Source organism: Acomys minous, assembly GCF_964271855.1.
Source record: "Acomys minous genome assembly, chromosome: 17".
NCBI classification, from domain to species: Eukaryota; Metazoa; Chordata; class Mammalia; order Rodentia; family Muridae; genus Acomys; species Acomys minous.
In genome coordinates, this window is record NC_140500.1 from 41,867,499 (window position 1) to 41,884,076 (window position 16,578).

Consider the following 16,578-nt stretch of genomic DNA (forward strand, 5'->3'; position numbering starts at 1 on the left):
TCTCCATTGACTCTTGTGGTTTCTGTGCTTTCTTGAGGTCATATACTTATACCTAAAGACTTAGACCTAGCATCCTTAAAGAGAACAGTGTTGTTTATCTTTCTTATTCTGGGTTACCTCACTCAGTACAACATGTTCTAGTTCCATCCATTTCCCTACACATTTCTTAATTTCATCTTTGTTTACAGTTGGATAGAATTCCGTCGTCGTGTATGTCTGTCATGTCTTCATTATCCATCGGTTGCAGGATGTTTAGGTTGTTTCCATATCCTCGTATTATGAATAGAAAGCAAATGAACATGGCTGAACAAGTATCAGTGGGGTAGGATGTTATGTCCTTATGGTTTATGCTAACGAGATATATAACTGTGTCATACGGTAAATTTAGGTTTACTCTTTTGAGAATTCTCCACAGTCAAACGAAGTGACTGCGCCTAGAAGAGGTCAAAAGTGTAAAGTTGCTAATAGTCTTAGGAGCAGTTCACATGTGACCACAGTTAGAGTACATGTTAGTAGGTGAAAATTTTAGATGTCTTTCAGGCATATGTTCATTCGTCCCAGGATGACCCTCACAGATTCTCCAGTGGCACAAACTGCAGTTGCTCATAGCACTTTAGCTGGAGGCTTCCTAACTATGCTCATTGTTGGATGCCTTCCCTTCCCTGCTTCTCTTCATTATCCACGAAAGGTTTTAATCTTTTATCATCCAAGTAAAATACTTGCTCTTGAATTCATGGTACAGCATTTGTCATAGAGGAGTATCAAATAGACATCTGTAATTAGTAATACTAGGTAGACAGTCAGAAGGATTCAAGGCCATATGATTGTGTACTTTTCTAAATTAGACCCGAGAAGAATTGTTCTCAGTTGGATTTATACTAGATTAAGAGTCCCAGATATATACAAGCTTAGTGTCCATGATTCCCAGAGTCTGGGTGCAATTACATCTCTTTCTTCTCACCCCAAAACACTCACTATACAAGCACACATCACTGGACATAAAGGGAGGACTGGTTTAATGCATTAATTACACTGCAATACTAACATTTTCTTTCCTCACACTATTATAGTTTTGAACTGTGTAGTTTCTGATTAGTACACCTCAGAAAGCAATTGTTGAGGGCCTCTGTACAAAGGAACCTGGGCTTTCTTTCTCTGGCCCAGTGATAGCTAAAACAGCCCTCCCTGGGAGCAGGATCAGAGTTGTCCACTTCTCTGTTAAAGGGGCTGACTCTGAGGCTGTCAGTTATGCTGCTTGAGACACGGCAAGTTTCTGGCTTTGATAGAGGTTGTCTGATTTTAGGTGTGGGTATCTTACCTGGTGATCACTAACCAGGCACCTTAGCTTCATGAAGCAACTCAAGATGACCCAGGACTTTCAGATAATTACTTCTCAACAAGTATATCTCACTTTAAGGAGGTTCAAAAAGGCCTAAGTGTGGTACAATTTACAAGATTCTCAGAGAGAACAATTGGCTCACTTCAAATTTTCCATATATTTCATTATATAAATATATGTATTTTATATTAAGTATATATGTATATGTATTACATACATACATATACATATAATATATATTATATAAATACAATGTATACATTAGATATGTATATATACTCATTATATATGTATATACATATATTTATTTAATGAAATATATGGAAAATATTAAGTGAGCCAATTGTTCGGTCTGAGGCTCTCTCTCATACATATGCATTTGTGTGTGTGTGCATGTATGTATGTATGTATGTATGTATGTATGTATAATGAAGACCTTTCTGAATTGTCTCTCAACAAAACTATACTTAAACATGGACACTGACAGTACTTTGTATTTATTTGTATGCCTGGTTATGGATTCAGGAAGCTTCAAGAAATCTGCTTCCTTAACTCCTTTAGTTTTACTAAAATGGTACCATTAGATAAAATGAGAGAAATTTTAATTCAGGTTAATATTTTATTTGTTGCAATTTTCTAGCAAAAGTTTTAAAATTTAATGTGCTAATTGTTAATATTTTAGCACTGCTGATATTTTAAATTACCTAAGCTGCTTGAATCTTCCCACCAGTTGCATATAGTGTTTAAGTGTCTGCATTTCAAGTATTCTTTGTATTCAATAACAAAAAAAAAAGGATTTGTTTTATCTGAGGATGTGAATTTCTGTGAACTATGCACAGTTTAAAGAAAAGAAGAGAATCTCTCTTAAAAGGGAACTTGTTTTTAAAAGTCTACATTCTTTTATATATATTTTGCAGATTAAAGGATTTACCTGAAGACAAAGCGTTCTATTCATCTGAGACTAGACAAGAGTTACTCTTGCTTTTGGCAATTAAAGATGATGTTGTCATGGAAACAGTTGATCCTGCTTTCATTCATTGGCTGCCTGGCAGGTAACAGTAAGCTATATTTTGTATGAACTATTCTTGAATCATGTGCTTAAATACTTTGCTTTTGTTTTGAGACAGGGTTTCATGTAGCCTGATTGATACACTCTAATTATTTTGATCCTGATCATCCTGCCTTCATCCCCCAAGTACTGGCTTTTATAGGCATGCGTGTCTATGCCTGATTACTCTCAAATCCTTTTTAAATGTTGAGGTAAAATTACACTAGTGTCAAAAAGAAACAGGTCTTTTTCTCAGGAAGAAGATCCATATTCTTTATTCTGATAATTGGATTATCATGGGTCTTCTTCCTAATATTAACTTGTCAATATGTCCCTATAAAAACTGCAAGATATTAAAATTATATTGTTGAATTAAATATGTGTTTCTAGTATGACAATTTATACTTGAATGTGAATTCATATTGAGTTGCTTTTCTAAAGAATCTGCAAATAAAGAGCTCCATTGTATGATAGGTATTCACTTTTTATTTTTACTTTATATTTATATAGTTGTTAGAATACATATGGTAATTACACATATATATACATATATGTGTGTGTGTGTGTGTGTGTGTGTAACAACAATTAAGAAAAAACTAGTGGCTGGCAGTGGGCAAGAGAACCATTAAAAGGGAGTGTTGGAAAGGGAGAAATTAGGTAATTATATATATTTCAATATATTTTATTTTTTAAATTATGTCATGCCTCCCCTTTTCATTCCTTCTTTCAAGTCATCCATGTATCCTACAATATCCCCTCTCAAATGTATGGCCTCCCTTTCTTCAAATTGTGTATATATATATATATATATATATATATATATATATATATATATTCATACATTTATATATGTATATGTATATATGCACAAATACTATCTTCTGAGTCAATTTAGTGCTTTTTCATTCATATATATATGAATATATATAAATGATTTGAGAGCTGACTACATAGTATTAAATAGCCAATTAGGGGCTTATTCCTGGGGAGAACTAATTCTCCCAATCTCAACATTCCAGGGCTGTCTGTGGTTTGATGCTAAGGGGCAGAGTCATGTGAGAGGCAATATACTCTTTAAAATATGATGGTATTTTCTTTAAATTTTTCTTATAAAACATGCTTGAGATATTTTGTTACAGTTTTGGCATTTTCTTTGAAAAAGTAGTCAAAAGAAAAATGTTTTATATTTATACCCTATGAAAATATTGTTTAATTCATTTGATATTCTTACATTTTGATCTTTGTAATCACATTTTTTGAGGAATGGGTAAGAAAATATTTTTTAAATGAAGTATAACATACAATAGGACATGTAGAACTACAGTTTTGTTTTCTTTCTTTTTTGACTTGAAGTGTAATAAATACATTAATATGCTGAATAGGAGGGTATCATCCATTTAATTTGACATTTGAACCATTTGGCCATGTTTTTTGTTTGTTTGTTTGTTTACATGTGTATGGGGATTTTTCTCCATTATCTCTTTGTTCATTTATTTTCTCTGATCTATTTGAAAATATATTATTACAAAACTCACTTCTTATAAAAACAATTCAGTACTTATATTGTAAGACCTAAAAACATTTTCTTTCCTTCTTTTTATTTTTTTGGGGGGTAGGTTTTTTTTCAGACAGGGTTTCTCTCTGTCCAGGATTCAAACTCAGAGAGATCCTCCTGCCTCTTCCTCTCTGAGTGCTGGGATTACAGATCTGTATCACTTTTGTTTAGGAAACTTGAAGGTTAACAAAAGTGTAGAGTATTTCCTTTTTTAATGAATAAGGCAGATTTGAATGTTCAGTAAGACACACAGAATATCCATGTATCAGTATATTTTAGTAAATATCTTGTCTCTTGTATCAAAATTCAAATATTTCTCATATATTTAAATGATAAAATGTAAAAAAATCACGAGCAATCTTAGATTAGAACTTTAAACTTTGTAAATGAAGGAGTCCTTTTTGTATATGTTTTTACTGAGATACTTAATTACATTTGTAAAACAGATTCTAGTACTGAAAGAACAAGTGGTGATTATAATCAAATTGCTAATTTAGTAAATGGGCTTTGGAGGAAGATAATATGGACATACAAATTGAAATATTTTTCTGACTTTAATTATTTTACAGTGTTTTGGATTTTCTTGTTTTTGTAGAAAGAGCAAAATGACAGTCCATGTCAGCAGTCTTATCCTTCAGGGTAGGTGGTTTAAGAAAAAAGAAAAAAAAAATGGCATCCTGAGGAAATGGAAGTGCTGTATAGTTAAGAAAAATGGCACTGTTCTTTTAAAGTTTAAAATGTTATTCTTCTTCACATTGAAAATTGCATTGTGCACATGTCCACATTTTTGTTTCTATATGTTTTACACACTTACAGCAGTTTACAGGAAAAAAAGCAGCATACATTATACTAAAATGTACGTCTTAGAAAGTTAAATATCATCTTGAGTTTATAGAAATGGTATTCACGAGCAGTAAAATGTTCAAGGAAGAACTGAATTATATTTTGTCCAACATATTATATGTAATATATTGCTAGAGAATTGGTAATCTTCATAATTATCCCACAGAAAATGATTTGACTGATTTTTGTGTGTGTTCCAAAAATACTGAATGCTGGGTTTTGCCTATATATTGAATGCGGTTTTTTTGCATTATTAAAATCAGAAGGTTGTTTTCTGAGTATGAAGATCTATCAATAAATATTTGGCTGCTTTGCATACTTTGAAATACATTTATGATTGAGGACTTTGCTGGTTTTAATAGGAATGGGCCCCAGAGACTCAGGTGTTTGAATGCCTTGCTCATAGGGAATGACACTATTAGGAGGTGTGGCCTTATTGAAGGAAGTGTGTCACCCTGGAGGCGGGCTTTGCTCAGGTTAGGCAGTCTTCCTTCCTGCTGCCTGCTGACCCAGATGTAGAGCTCTTAGCTTCTTCTCCAGCACCATGTCTGCCTGCATGCCGCCATGGTTTCTGCCATAATTATAATGTATTAAACCTCTGAAAATGTACACTATCCCCAATTAAATGTTTTTGTTTATAAGAGTTGCTGTGCTCATGGTGTCTCTTCATAGCAATAGAAACCCAAACTAAGAAAGGGACTATGCCATACATTTTTTTATATTAATAAAAGCAACTTATGTTTAGCAAATGATACACAGTCAGTATGTGCAACCAGGGCTATATAGCTCATGTGTATCTATCTTTCCCAAGTGAGTGGTTGTGTTTTTCCTTCATTTTTTTCTTATTTGTTTTGACAAGTTCACACTTAACATTAGCCATCATAAAAGTTAAAGACAGAAAACAGAACATTCTCTTATTCTGGGAATTCTGATAGGAAGCCAGAAAAAGGAAGAGGTGTTGTTAGGGGCAAAACAAGAACAATACCACAAAAAATAATACAATTGATATTAAGGAGCAAAAGCATGTCAACTGAGTCCAGGGCATGGTGAGAATGGCACTAGTGATTGACTAGTTGAAGGAACTGATATAGTCTGTCTCCAGGCTTTAGTCTAAATGACTTCTCTGGTCAGTGTGGCTAGCAGAAGTCTTCTATTTCTTTCAGAAATCAGAGGATGGATGAGCTTACTTCCTGAATCCTTTCTTTGTGGAAAAAAGGCCACTGGCTAAGAATCAATAAGATCTAAAAATAAATAAATAAATAAAAAAAAATAAAAAGCACTTTTCTAGTTCTTAAATACCTAAACATTAATCATTTAAGTGTAATGGCTAGAAAGGTAGCTCACTTGCTGAGAGCATTTGCTACTCTGCCACAAGACCTGTGTTCATGTCCCTTCACCGAAGTGGTAGCTCAAAACCATCTGTAACTCCAGCTCCAAGGAACCCAAAGCCCTCTTCTGGGTTCTGCAGGCATTAGGTTATATACACGTGGTGCACATACATACATATGCAGGCAAACACTCATGCACATAAAATAAAAAGCAGAAATCACTTACCTGTTTGAGACTTAGCTATTTGATGTCTGGTTTGGGAGGCACTAGTCACTGGTGAGTTAGGACACATGAAATGTGAGTAGCCTGATAAGTTCTTCTGTCTCGTCAGTAAAAGTGACCCAGGACATCAGCCACAGTTCACAACTTTAAAGAAGCTCAGTTTTGTTTTCTCTTCTATTTGTTTGTTTCTTTCTTTCTTTTGTTCTTTCTTCTTTCTCTCTCCTCTCTTTTCCCTTCCCTTCTCTTTTCTTTTCTTCTATTCTCTCTCTTTCTCTCTCTCTCTCTCTCTCTCTCTCTCTCTCTCTCTCTCTCTCTCCCTTTCTTCCCCTCTCTCTCCCTCTCTCTATCCCTCTTTCTCATTTTCTCTCTCTTTCTCTGTCTTCATGACAAGGTTTCTCTGTATAACCTTGCCTGTCCTGGACTTGCTTTGTAGACCAGGCTGTCCTGGGCCTCACAGCAATCAGCCTTGCTCTGCCTCCATGAGTTCTGGGATTAAAGGCTTATGTTACCTTGCCCAGCTAAAGCTCAGTTTTCTTACTGATGAGAGGTTAAAATAGCAAAATATATCTATTTCAAAGTTAAAATATTTAAAAAATAAAAAATATTTTAATATTAATTTGACTTCTTTATTTTATTTCTCATGTGTTTATTAGAAAGTGGAAAACCTATGTGCATGCTGCATTATATTGTGGTGGTGCAGCATAGATCCAGGCACATATGAAATAGCAACCTGGCTGGTATGCAGATGTTTTATAAACAGAGAAACAAGATGAACTAATATAATGGAGACTTTTAATTTTAATTTTACTTATTATATTGTCCATATATTTTTGTGAGTTCTGTACAGCTGTGCAAGATTATTTGGGGATGTCAGAAGAGGTGTCATGTCCTTTTGCAGCTGGAGTTATAGGGCATGTGTGAACCACCAGACATGGGGGCTAGGAACCAAATTCAAGTCCTCTGATACTGTAGCAAGCACTAATGAACTTCTAGGCTGTCTTCCATGAGCCAAAAAAGGGAGACATTGATTTCACATTAACAATGTTAAATGTCTACTAGGTGTGTTTTATCAACAGGCACTTCCTATTTTATTAAATGAGTGCAGGTTTTAAAAAATATTTATTTATGTTTTGTGTATACAGTGTTCTGCCTGCTTTTATGCCTACAGGTCAGAAGAGAGGACCAAATCTCATTAGGGATGGTCATGAGCCATTATGTGGTTGCTGGGAATTGAACTCAGGACCTCTGGAAGAGCATCCAATGCTCATAACCTCTGAGCCATCTCTCCAGCCCATGAGTTCAGGTTTTCAGGTCCTTGTATGATGAGCATGATTAAGTCTTTACTCACTGAAAGGACTTTGAAGTGAGAACAAGATCCACCAAGACCAAGTTCACAACACAAAGAAGATTTATTTGCCCCCAAAGGGATAAAGGGCAGGGAATAACAAAAAGAGGAGATAAAGGACTAGGGAGAAGAGGAAAGGAAGAAGGGGAGGCAAGGTAGCAGGGATATTAACCCAAAGGACAAAGGATTTCCTCTTGATAGAGAGGAAAGGGGCATGGTCAACAGGCAAATGACAATTTATAAAGGAAAGGGGATGAGTTGGTTAATTTTGATTGGGCATGATAATTGGGGTAATCAAACAGTAACTGTTGGTTTTTTGATTGCTGGGCTTCAATACCTTGGTAGTTAGCCTCAGGAAGAGGAAGTGGCCAAATCATGGAGAAGACCTTGGTGGCCAGCTTTAGGAATGTAATCTAATGGTTTAGCAAGGTAGAGAGGATGGGGTAGAAGGTAAAAGGAAAAGTTAGTTAATGACGTGTTTGCCGTGTTTGGGCCTGGCCTGTGTTTGCCATGCTCAGCCCTGTCAGAGCCCTTCAATCCCTCTAAGTTGGAAGTCTAAACTTGTCATAGAACATTCTATGCTGTTTTAGTTTCAGTCTTCTAAAGGGAAGTACTTTGATGAAAAGTCCATTGTTAATGAAAAATATCTGTGAGATCTATAGAGGGATTTTAATCCAGCAATATGGCTGCTCTGGCAAGGCACCACATCCAAAGGTCTTCTAGGTCTATGTGATCCGGCTGGAATGCTGACACCTCTGTGTTACAGTAGGATCTAGCTGGAATACAGTCATGCCTTTAGTACACACCTTTAACCCCAAACAGTGAAGGTAAGGTTAGTTTATAAAAGGAAGCAGCAATGTTTGAAAGTGATGTCTAACTGAAGGGCAGCCAAAGTGGTAAATCAGAGAAATATTTGACAAAAAAAAAGAAAAAGAAAAAAAAGCATTTAGAGATATCTATTTAAAATATCATATAGAAAGTTGTGGATTCCTATAAAAGTTATGAAACGTTTTTATTTTACTAACTTATCTTAAAATGAATAACTGATTTATCATTACTTACTACCACTTTGGTAATATCTACGAATCACATGTCAAAATGAGTAGCCGCTCATCCTGAAGTAGATTGAATTTAGGAGATTAGACTGTTGGATTTCTTTTAGTACATATTAAGGTAGGATTTCAAATAGATACTCTAATTTATGAGTATGATGAAGCCAGGAAGATTCTGAGACTGACTCCAGAGAAAGCACTAGAGATGGACCTATTTGATTTCACCCAATGACTGGCCTAAGCTAATGACCTAATGACATTTTCTCAACAAAAATTTATTTTGGTTCAGGGAGCACTCTCTGATTAAGTTTTGTTGCCCATGTCACATTACATAGTTGATCTTAGCAAACAATCCTCAAATGTAAGTTGCTGTGGTGGCTGCTCAACAGTCACTTAGCAAATTATGTTCAGAGAGCTTTATTTGGGGAATGTGGTAAGACAGGGCAGGGGCAAAGCTAGCTGTTTGTGCACACCATGCTGGCCTACTATCTTTCCTGGCTTAAAGTAAATAAAGGTTGTATTCATAGCTTCTTTTCACTGAGAACAAATTTAAAGAATAGGCCATTTTCTCTCAGCTCCTGGATTCAGGGGTTGGTCCATGGTTGATTCACCTCATGTTCATGGGCCAATAGTGAGGCAGAACTTCATTGATATGAGAACATTCACCAGAAGAGCTATGAACCCTTCTTATGGATGGGAAGTGGAAATTGATGAGTAAGATAGAGATAGAACATCATGAGTAAGATAGAGATAGAACATCATCCAATGGCATTCCTTACTCCAACTAGGTGCCATTTCTTTCCAGTGATGGCCTCAGGCTATGAATTTCCCAAAGAGTCAGTTGATTCACAGGGTCCATGTCTTCATCTCATGGTGACTGCAAAAGCCTTGATAGACATGCCCAGAGTGCGGTCTGCTCTTAGCAGATATGCAGTCCAGGTGCCAAAAAGATGAAACATGTATTGTGTGACAAAACATTTCCTGGGGAGATGAAACACATGTACCTGCTTACACCAAAACAGAAACTCACTGCAGGTCAAAGTACAGATACCATCAACATCCAGTTTGGTGAACCAGTGAATTTTATTGAGGTTACTTACAGGAATATGAGTAAGAGGCTACTTACAAGAGCAGAAATGACTCAAAGACAGCTGTATCACCAAGACCCACCCCAGCAGGGTAACAGCTCACAAAGGCTGGTAAACCTGGAATACTCTCCACTGCCTGCATGTAGGCAGAGCCACAGATAGGAAGACATCCTTTCCAGGTGCTTCAGTGAGTGGGGTGGAAATCTCTTGCACACAGCTCAGCTGACTTATGTTTCTTCCAGGGACCTGGTCTGGTCTCAAGCCTCTTCAGCTTTTCTCCTCTGAAAGCCTTCTGAGCATCTCAGCTTGTTTTTCCTCTGAGACGGACTCTCAGCATTTACTGTTTACACTGGCAAGGAGATGCCTTGTGAATATGGCCAGTTTCAGCTAGTTCATGAAGCTCGGTTTTTTTTTTTCTTCATTGTTTGCCTTCCTGCTTAAGGAGCTCCCCTGCTGGACAGAATGCTTAATCTCAGAAGAGACTATTATAAAACAACATGACAGGCAATAAATATTTCAAACCCCCAGAAGTGACAGAACCATGACTTTTCAAGGCTTTGACCCTTGAACTTTCTATTCACCTGTCTCAGGAATAAGGAAGGCAATGGCTGCCCTTGTCTGCTCAAATGTGTTCCTAAACCTATTGTTGAAATAAGTCACTGCCTTTGGAAGAAGTGTAGAAGGCATCCACTTAATGATTTTAATAACAATTGTACACTTTATAGTTGAATATGAAGTTCAGAGACATCACAGATATACTCAGGCTTCCCTCACCATTGTGTATTTAGTCATGGGAAACATGTACAGATTAAATTTACAACTGTAGCCACTTGTAAACTCACATTCTCTATTTGTTTTAGGACCGAGGTTGTATTCTTTAAACATTATTTACGTGTACCAAGACTCAACTTTATGGTCCTCCGGCATAACATTCATCCTGTTCAATGTTATTATAATATAATTAAGTAGCTTTCTTAGCTTTCTGTTCACACTGTAATTTCATAATGACATTAGAGCAAAATAAACTTTTTAAGTTCTCCTTTAAATAACTATGTGCTTTTTTTCCCCAATTGTTTTTCATAACACCATGCTTGTCATCACTCAGAAAATGATTAAAGATGTTTATTGGGCTGTAGTTAACCTCAACATAGATTTAAATTTAGAACTTTTTGATTTCAGGTATTAGGAAGTTGTTTCTTGACGCAGAGATGGCTCTCATTTTTGGTCTTGTTGATGAACAGTGTACTCCAGTTTAATAGCACTGATACTGGTAAAACAGAGATGTCACTGATCTCTGCCTATACAGACTGACCCACTCCATGATTTTACAGACAAACATATTTCAGATCACCCTCATAACTGTAGCAGCTGGCCTCTAGAATTGTTCTTCATTTATTTCACTTAAATCTTGGCAGGCAAGCCAAGTAAGCATGTGAGCACCAGTAAAAGATGTGTAAGCATGGTTGGTACATTTCGTTCCTTTTACATTGGTCATTAACTGTACACATTGGACTTATCCATGTTTGCTGTTGACCAAAGAAAGATTAAGTAAACTTTTAAAAATGCTTTGGAAGTATAATTAGAATTCAACAAACATATAATTTAAATAAGACCCACACTTTTGTGTAGCTCTCAAAATAGCTATTGTCTCACAAGTATCTTATAATTAGTTCACCAACTCTTGGAAATAAAGTGCTCATTCAAGCTGATTTAATTTCTATTACCTAAGTGTTAAGCTGTCTTAAAGTACTCATCACATAAAAGTGTTTTAAAATGTCCCCATGCAGATTATACTTTTCCATGAATAGAATTGTATTAGAAGAGCTAAATGGATGGGGGGCTTCCATTAAGGGTGCAGTAGTTAAGTGTTAACTCATGAATAATGGAGTATAGATGAATGCACACACACACACACACACACACACACACACACACACACAGAGAGAGAGAGAGAGAGAGAGAGAGAGAGAGAGAGAGAGAGAGGAGTCATACACACTGTTGATCTTAGGAAAGTTATTAAGTATTGCAGTATGTCTGTCCCCAGACAAAGAGAAGGCAGAATCGATGCTAATGAGTGGCTGTCCTTGTCCTTCTCTCTTCTATCACTTGTCTATGCACTTTCTGCAGAGAGCTTGGGTCTTTCTTCTCTCCCACTTTCTAACGTTGCCTTGGCCTTGGTCCCGTTTTCAGTTCCTTTCTTTCTCCTGTGCATCCCACATGCTCCAGCCGAGGATATCTTTCTGAAGAGCCATTAAGAGGGCTGAATACTAAGCACCAGCTTTGTGGAGGGTATTGTGATAAGTGAAGTGGAGGAGTCCAAGATGAATCAGGCTGCAGTCAGTGTAAGAAAGGACGCTCATGTAAACAGCGGGGGGAATGCTGTCATGGTATAAAGTTGTAGTTCCATTCAATTAGAGTAGTGGAAGTTGTCTGAGTACTCATTTTGAGAAATAAAGATTCAGAAAAAAAATTAGTAATAATGGAGAAGGCATCATTTTAGTTGAGTCTTCTTTAAAAAATTATCATTTATTGAACCCGTGCTATTTTCTGAATCATTTTGCTAAGGAATTTCTCTGAGTTGCACCATTGGTTAGTTGATTCTTTAGCCCTCCCATTGCTATTAACCCTATTTTACAAAAGAGTTGTATCGTTAATTCTTTAGTTGATTCTCTTGCCTATTTTGCAAATTAATAATTGAGAGTATTAAAACACTAAAGAAAATCATAAAGTTCACATACTTAAAAGAGTCACGCTTCAATTTAGAGCCTAACAAGAGGGCTAATGATATAGCTTAGGGTGCGTATGCATGAGACCCTGTATTTGAATCTCAGTATTGTCAAATCAAAGCCATCACCATTTCTTCATTCACTTTTCAGTTAGGGGACAACTAGGTTGTTTCCGATTCTAGCTATGAATAAAGCTGCTATGAACATAGTTGAGCAAATGTCCTTGTTGTATGGTTGAACATCTTTCCAATATATGCCCAGGAGTGATTTAGCTGCGTCTTGAGGTAGAACTACTCTCAATTCTCTAAGAAAGTGCCAGATTGATTTCCAAAGTAGTTGTACAAGTCTTTCACTTGCTTGGTTAGAGTTACACCAAAATACTTTATATTATTTGTGGCTATTGTGAACAGTGTAGTTTCCCTAATTTCTTGCTTAGTCTGTTTGTCATGTGTATAAGGAGGGCTACTGTTCCCCACCCCCCAACCTTAGCCCAAACTTTTAATTTGATCACATGACTTTCCTTACTAAACTATACATTTTTCTTTCTTTCTTTTTTAAAAATATATTTTATTAATTTATTCATAGTACATCTCAATGGTTATCCCATCCCTTGTATCCTCCCATTCCTTCCTCCCTCCCACTTTCCCCTTACTCTCCTCCCCTATGACTGTGACTGAGGGGGACCTCCTCTCCCTGTATATGCTCATAGGGTATCAAGTCTCTTCTTGGTAGCCTGCTATCCTTCCTCTGAGTGCTGCAGGCCTCCCCATCCAGGGGACATGGTCAAATATGAGGCAGCAGAGTTTGTGTGAAAGTCAGATTCTGCTCTCCACTCAACTGTGGAGAATGTCCTGTCCATTGGCTAGATCTCGGTATGGATTAGAAGTTTACTGCATGTATTGTCCTTGGCTGGTGCCATAGTTTGAGCAGGACCTCTGGGCCCAGATCCACCCATCATAATGTTCCTCTTGTAGGTTTCTAGGACCCTCTGGATCCTTCTGTTTCCCCATTCTTCCTTGCTTCTCTCACATAGAGTCCCACTATGAACTTCTTTATTTCCTCTTTTTTTTTCTTTTTCTTTTTCAGTGACTCATTCATCATTTCATTCCATGTTGTTTAACCTCTGTGAGGTTTTGTATTTAATGAGATTCTTTTGTTCTGGAACCCAGGTATTATTCCATTGTGATCAGATACAATAGTTATATCAGTGTTTGTAAGTTGTTAAGATCATCTTTGTGTCTCAGTCCATGGGCTACTTGTGAGAAACTCACATGGGCTGCTGAGAATAATGTGCACTCTACAGCGCTTGTGTGGGGTATTCAGGTAAACTCTTCTAGGTCCATTTGGTCAGCTTCAATTACTCCATGTTACTTTATATGCTAGATAAACTAGACTTGATCTTTGATAAATATGTTAGTATTAAAATTTTGAATACAAACTGTTTTTCTAGGCATGCTGAATTGTGGATAATTCTTGCTTAAATGGAAGGAAACCAAACCCTTTCTATTACCTAAAATTGTAGAAAAACAAAAACGCCTATTCTTATAGCTGGCCATTAAACTTATTATCTTTCAAATTTTGTCTAACAACCAAGGAATTAAGTTCCTATCTCTGGATTTATATTTATTTTCTTGTTACACTATTTGGGCGTTTTTTTTTTTTTTTTTTTACTCATCTATATTCTACAGACAAAACTAATATTGCTAGCTCTTGGATAAAAAGTATTTTGTGTGTTTTAATCATAAGGGACAATGTTATTTTTTGGTTTTTTGTTTTGTTTACAAAAGTTATGGAAACTCGTGTGTACTCAAGCTGCTCTGGCCTCCAAATTGGCTTGAGTGTTATTTTGTGTACCTTTTGGTGGTGTGGCAATTGATTTGGCTTTTTCACTTGAACTTTTTGCATGATCACGGAAGCCCCAACATCTGACTATGGGACCTAGTCAATGGGAAAAAAATGAGGGGTTTCTTTTGGGGAAGGAGAAGTTGTCATGCTGTGCTGACCCATGAATGTGTATTCTCTGAATCTTTTGACTCTGGTCCGTTATTTAAAACTCTGGACAGCTTCACAGTATGATGACCTAAGGACATAGATGTTTAATCTCCCACTGCAAATTGTTGCTGATCTAAACATCATTTAGTATATGGATATGTACTCTATTTGTTCCTCCAATTTCACATACATGGAGGAATGGTGAAAGTGGCTGATGTTTAAAATTAAAGCATCCAGGCAGCATTAGGATCACCTGCTGCCATTGTGACATTGATCAGTGTTACCCATGGGCATGAGTGCAATAATAAAATTAATGCATCACTCAAAGAGCAACTAGATTTTAAGTGTGGCCCTTTCTTGTTCTATACTGTCAACATCAAGGGCTCATTCTGTTCTGAGAATGTTCCCAACACGAACAGCCATTTCATATGCCACCCAGGAAGCTTCAAAGGCTCTCAGCAGCATTTATGTGTGCTTTTATATTAGTTCTAACTTTTTGAAGTAAATCTCCTTGCTTTCTAATTTTCACATAAGCTTTTATAATTGAGTGTCCCTTTACAGGATCGTGCAGTACTGTGAGGACTTCCAGATGTATAGGAAAACAGAATCTTCTAGTCTAATAACTATGCACAGATGCAAGTGATACTCAAGTTCAAACATGTGTAAAACTACAGAGAAAGGACAATGGACAGAGTATAATTATATAAGTGATGTGAATCATTGTCTATCGAAAACTGTAGGGCATGGATTCCTGAGGGAAAAATCAGATTTTTAGCTGAAAGAAATAATTCACTGTGACATGTGTATGGCTGTACCTGGCTTTCTAAATTTTACTTTATTGTGCTATATAGAAAGTTCAGAATATTCAATGCTGTTGCCACTTTTCCTATTTTAGATGAATAGAGAAAATAAACATCCAGCTAACAGCAGTGTATATGAAACTGTATATTTTCCAGACCCTTGAGAACTTTGAAAGTTCTTTTTTTCTATATATATTTTATTAATTTATTCATATTACATCTCAATTGTTATCTCATCCCTTGTATCCTCCCATTCCTCCCTCCCTCCCATTTTCCCCTTACTTCCTTCCCCTATGACTGTGACTAATGGGGACCTCCTCTCCCTGTGTATGCTCATAGGGTGTCAAGTCTCTTCTTGGTAGGCTGCTATCCTTCCTCTGAGTGCCACCAGGCCTCCCCGTCTTAACTGTTTATTTTGTTGAGTTTCCATAGTACTGTGGATATAAGGTGAAGACTGAATCTTTGCTGGATTTTCCCATTGAGAATTGATGCATAGAGCATTGTTAATGCCTATCCCATACTCTTTGATGAAGTTTCTACCATCCGCAAATTAATAGCCGTCATTTGTCTTAGGAAATACTTACAAGGATTCACTAAATTAGATAAGTGAACACAGGTACCAGTGTTCACAACCACATGAAGAAAAGCACTATTCCATCCTTCTTTTCTTGCCATGGAGATACAGAGCTGTGATGAATAAAGCCATTTATTACAATACCTTCTCCTAAATTACTTTTCTCAATTTGATGCATCACTAAGCCAAAAAATATGCACTAATGTCAAATTCCATTTATTTCATTGCTACAGTACTGATGGTCTTTGCGTCAGAAATCTCCTGCTAGTCACATCATGTCCACACCCTAGAACTAAGTGTCCAGAGAGATTGGCTAACAAGCCTAAAAGTAAGGCAATATTGAAGGGAAATTGCATCTATTTTGGTCCAATATTATGGTTCTTTCTAGTACGAGACAAGTTCCTTCTAAGAAAAATGATTAACAGTCTTTCAAAACATTCTGGATAATAGGTATTTATGCCTTTTTTTTTTCTGCATGGTCCTTGACATAAGTATTCAAACCTAGAAGTTTCATGTGGAACAAGTAACATGTGAGTGTTACTGAGCTCCAATGACACTTGGTTCATGAAAATTAGAAGTACATGTAATAGTCAGATATCATGGAACATTATCTCTTTCGTTCAACTATTGTCTAAACCCAGGTGACAGATTCACATAGCATATAT

The 16,578-nt window shown here is 36.5% G+C and overlaps 1 protein-coding gene across 2 annotated transcripts in view; it reads left to right on the forward strand.

Moving 5' to 3' along the window:
• CNTN3 (contactin 3) overlaps positions 1-16,578 on the forward strand; it is a 351,187-nt gene that overhangs the window by 81,428 nt on the left and 253,181 nt on the right. For both annotated transcript variants that reach the window (XM_084766357.1, XM_084766358.1), the window contains exon 2: positions 2,257-2,391. In XM_084766357.1, coding sequence (XP_084622483.1) covers positions 2,337-2,391 — 55 coding nt within the window. In that variant the 5' untranslated portion in view covers positions 2,257-2,336. The remainder of the gene's footprint in view (positions 1-2,256; positions 2,392-16,578) is intronic.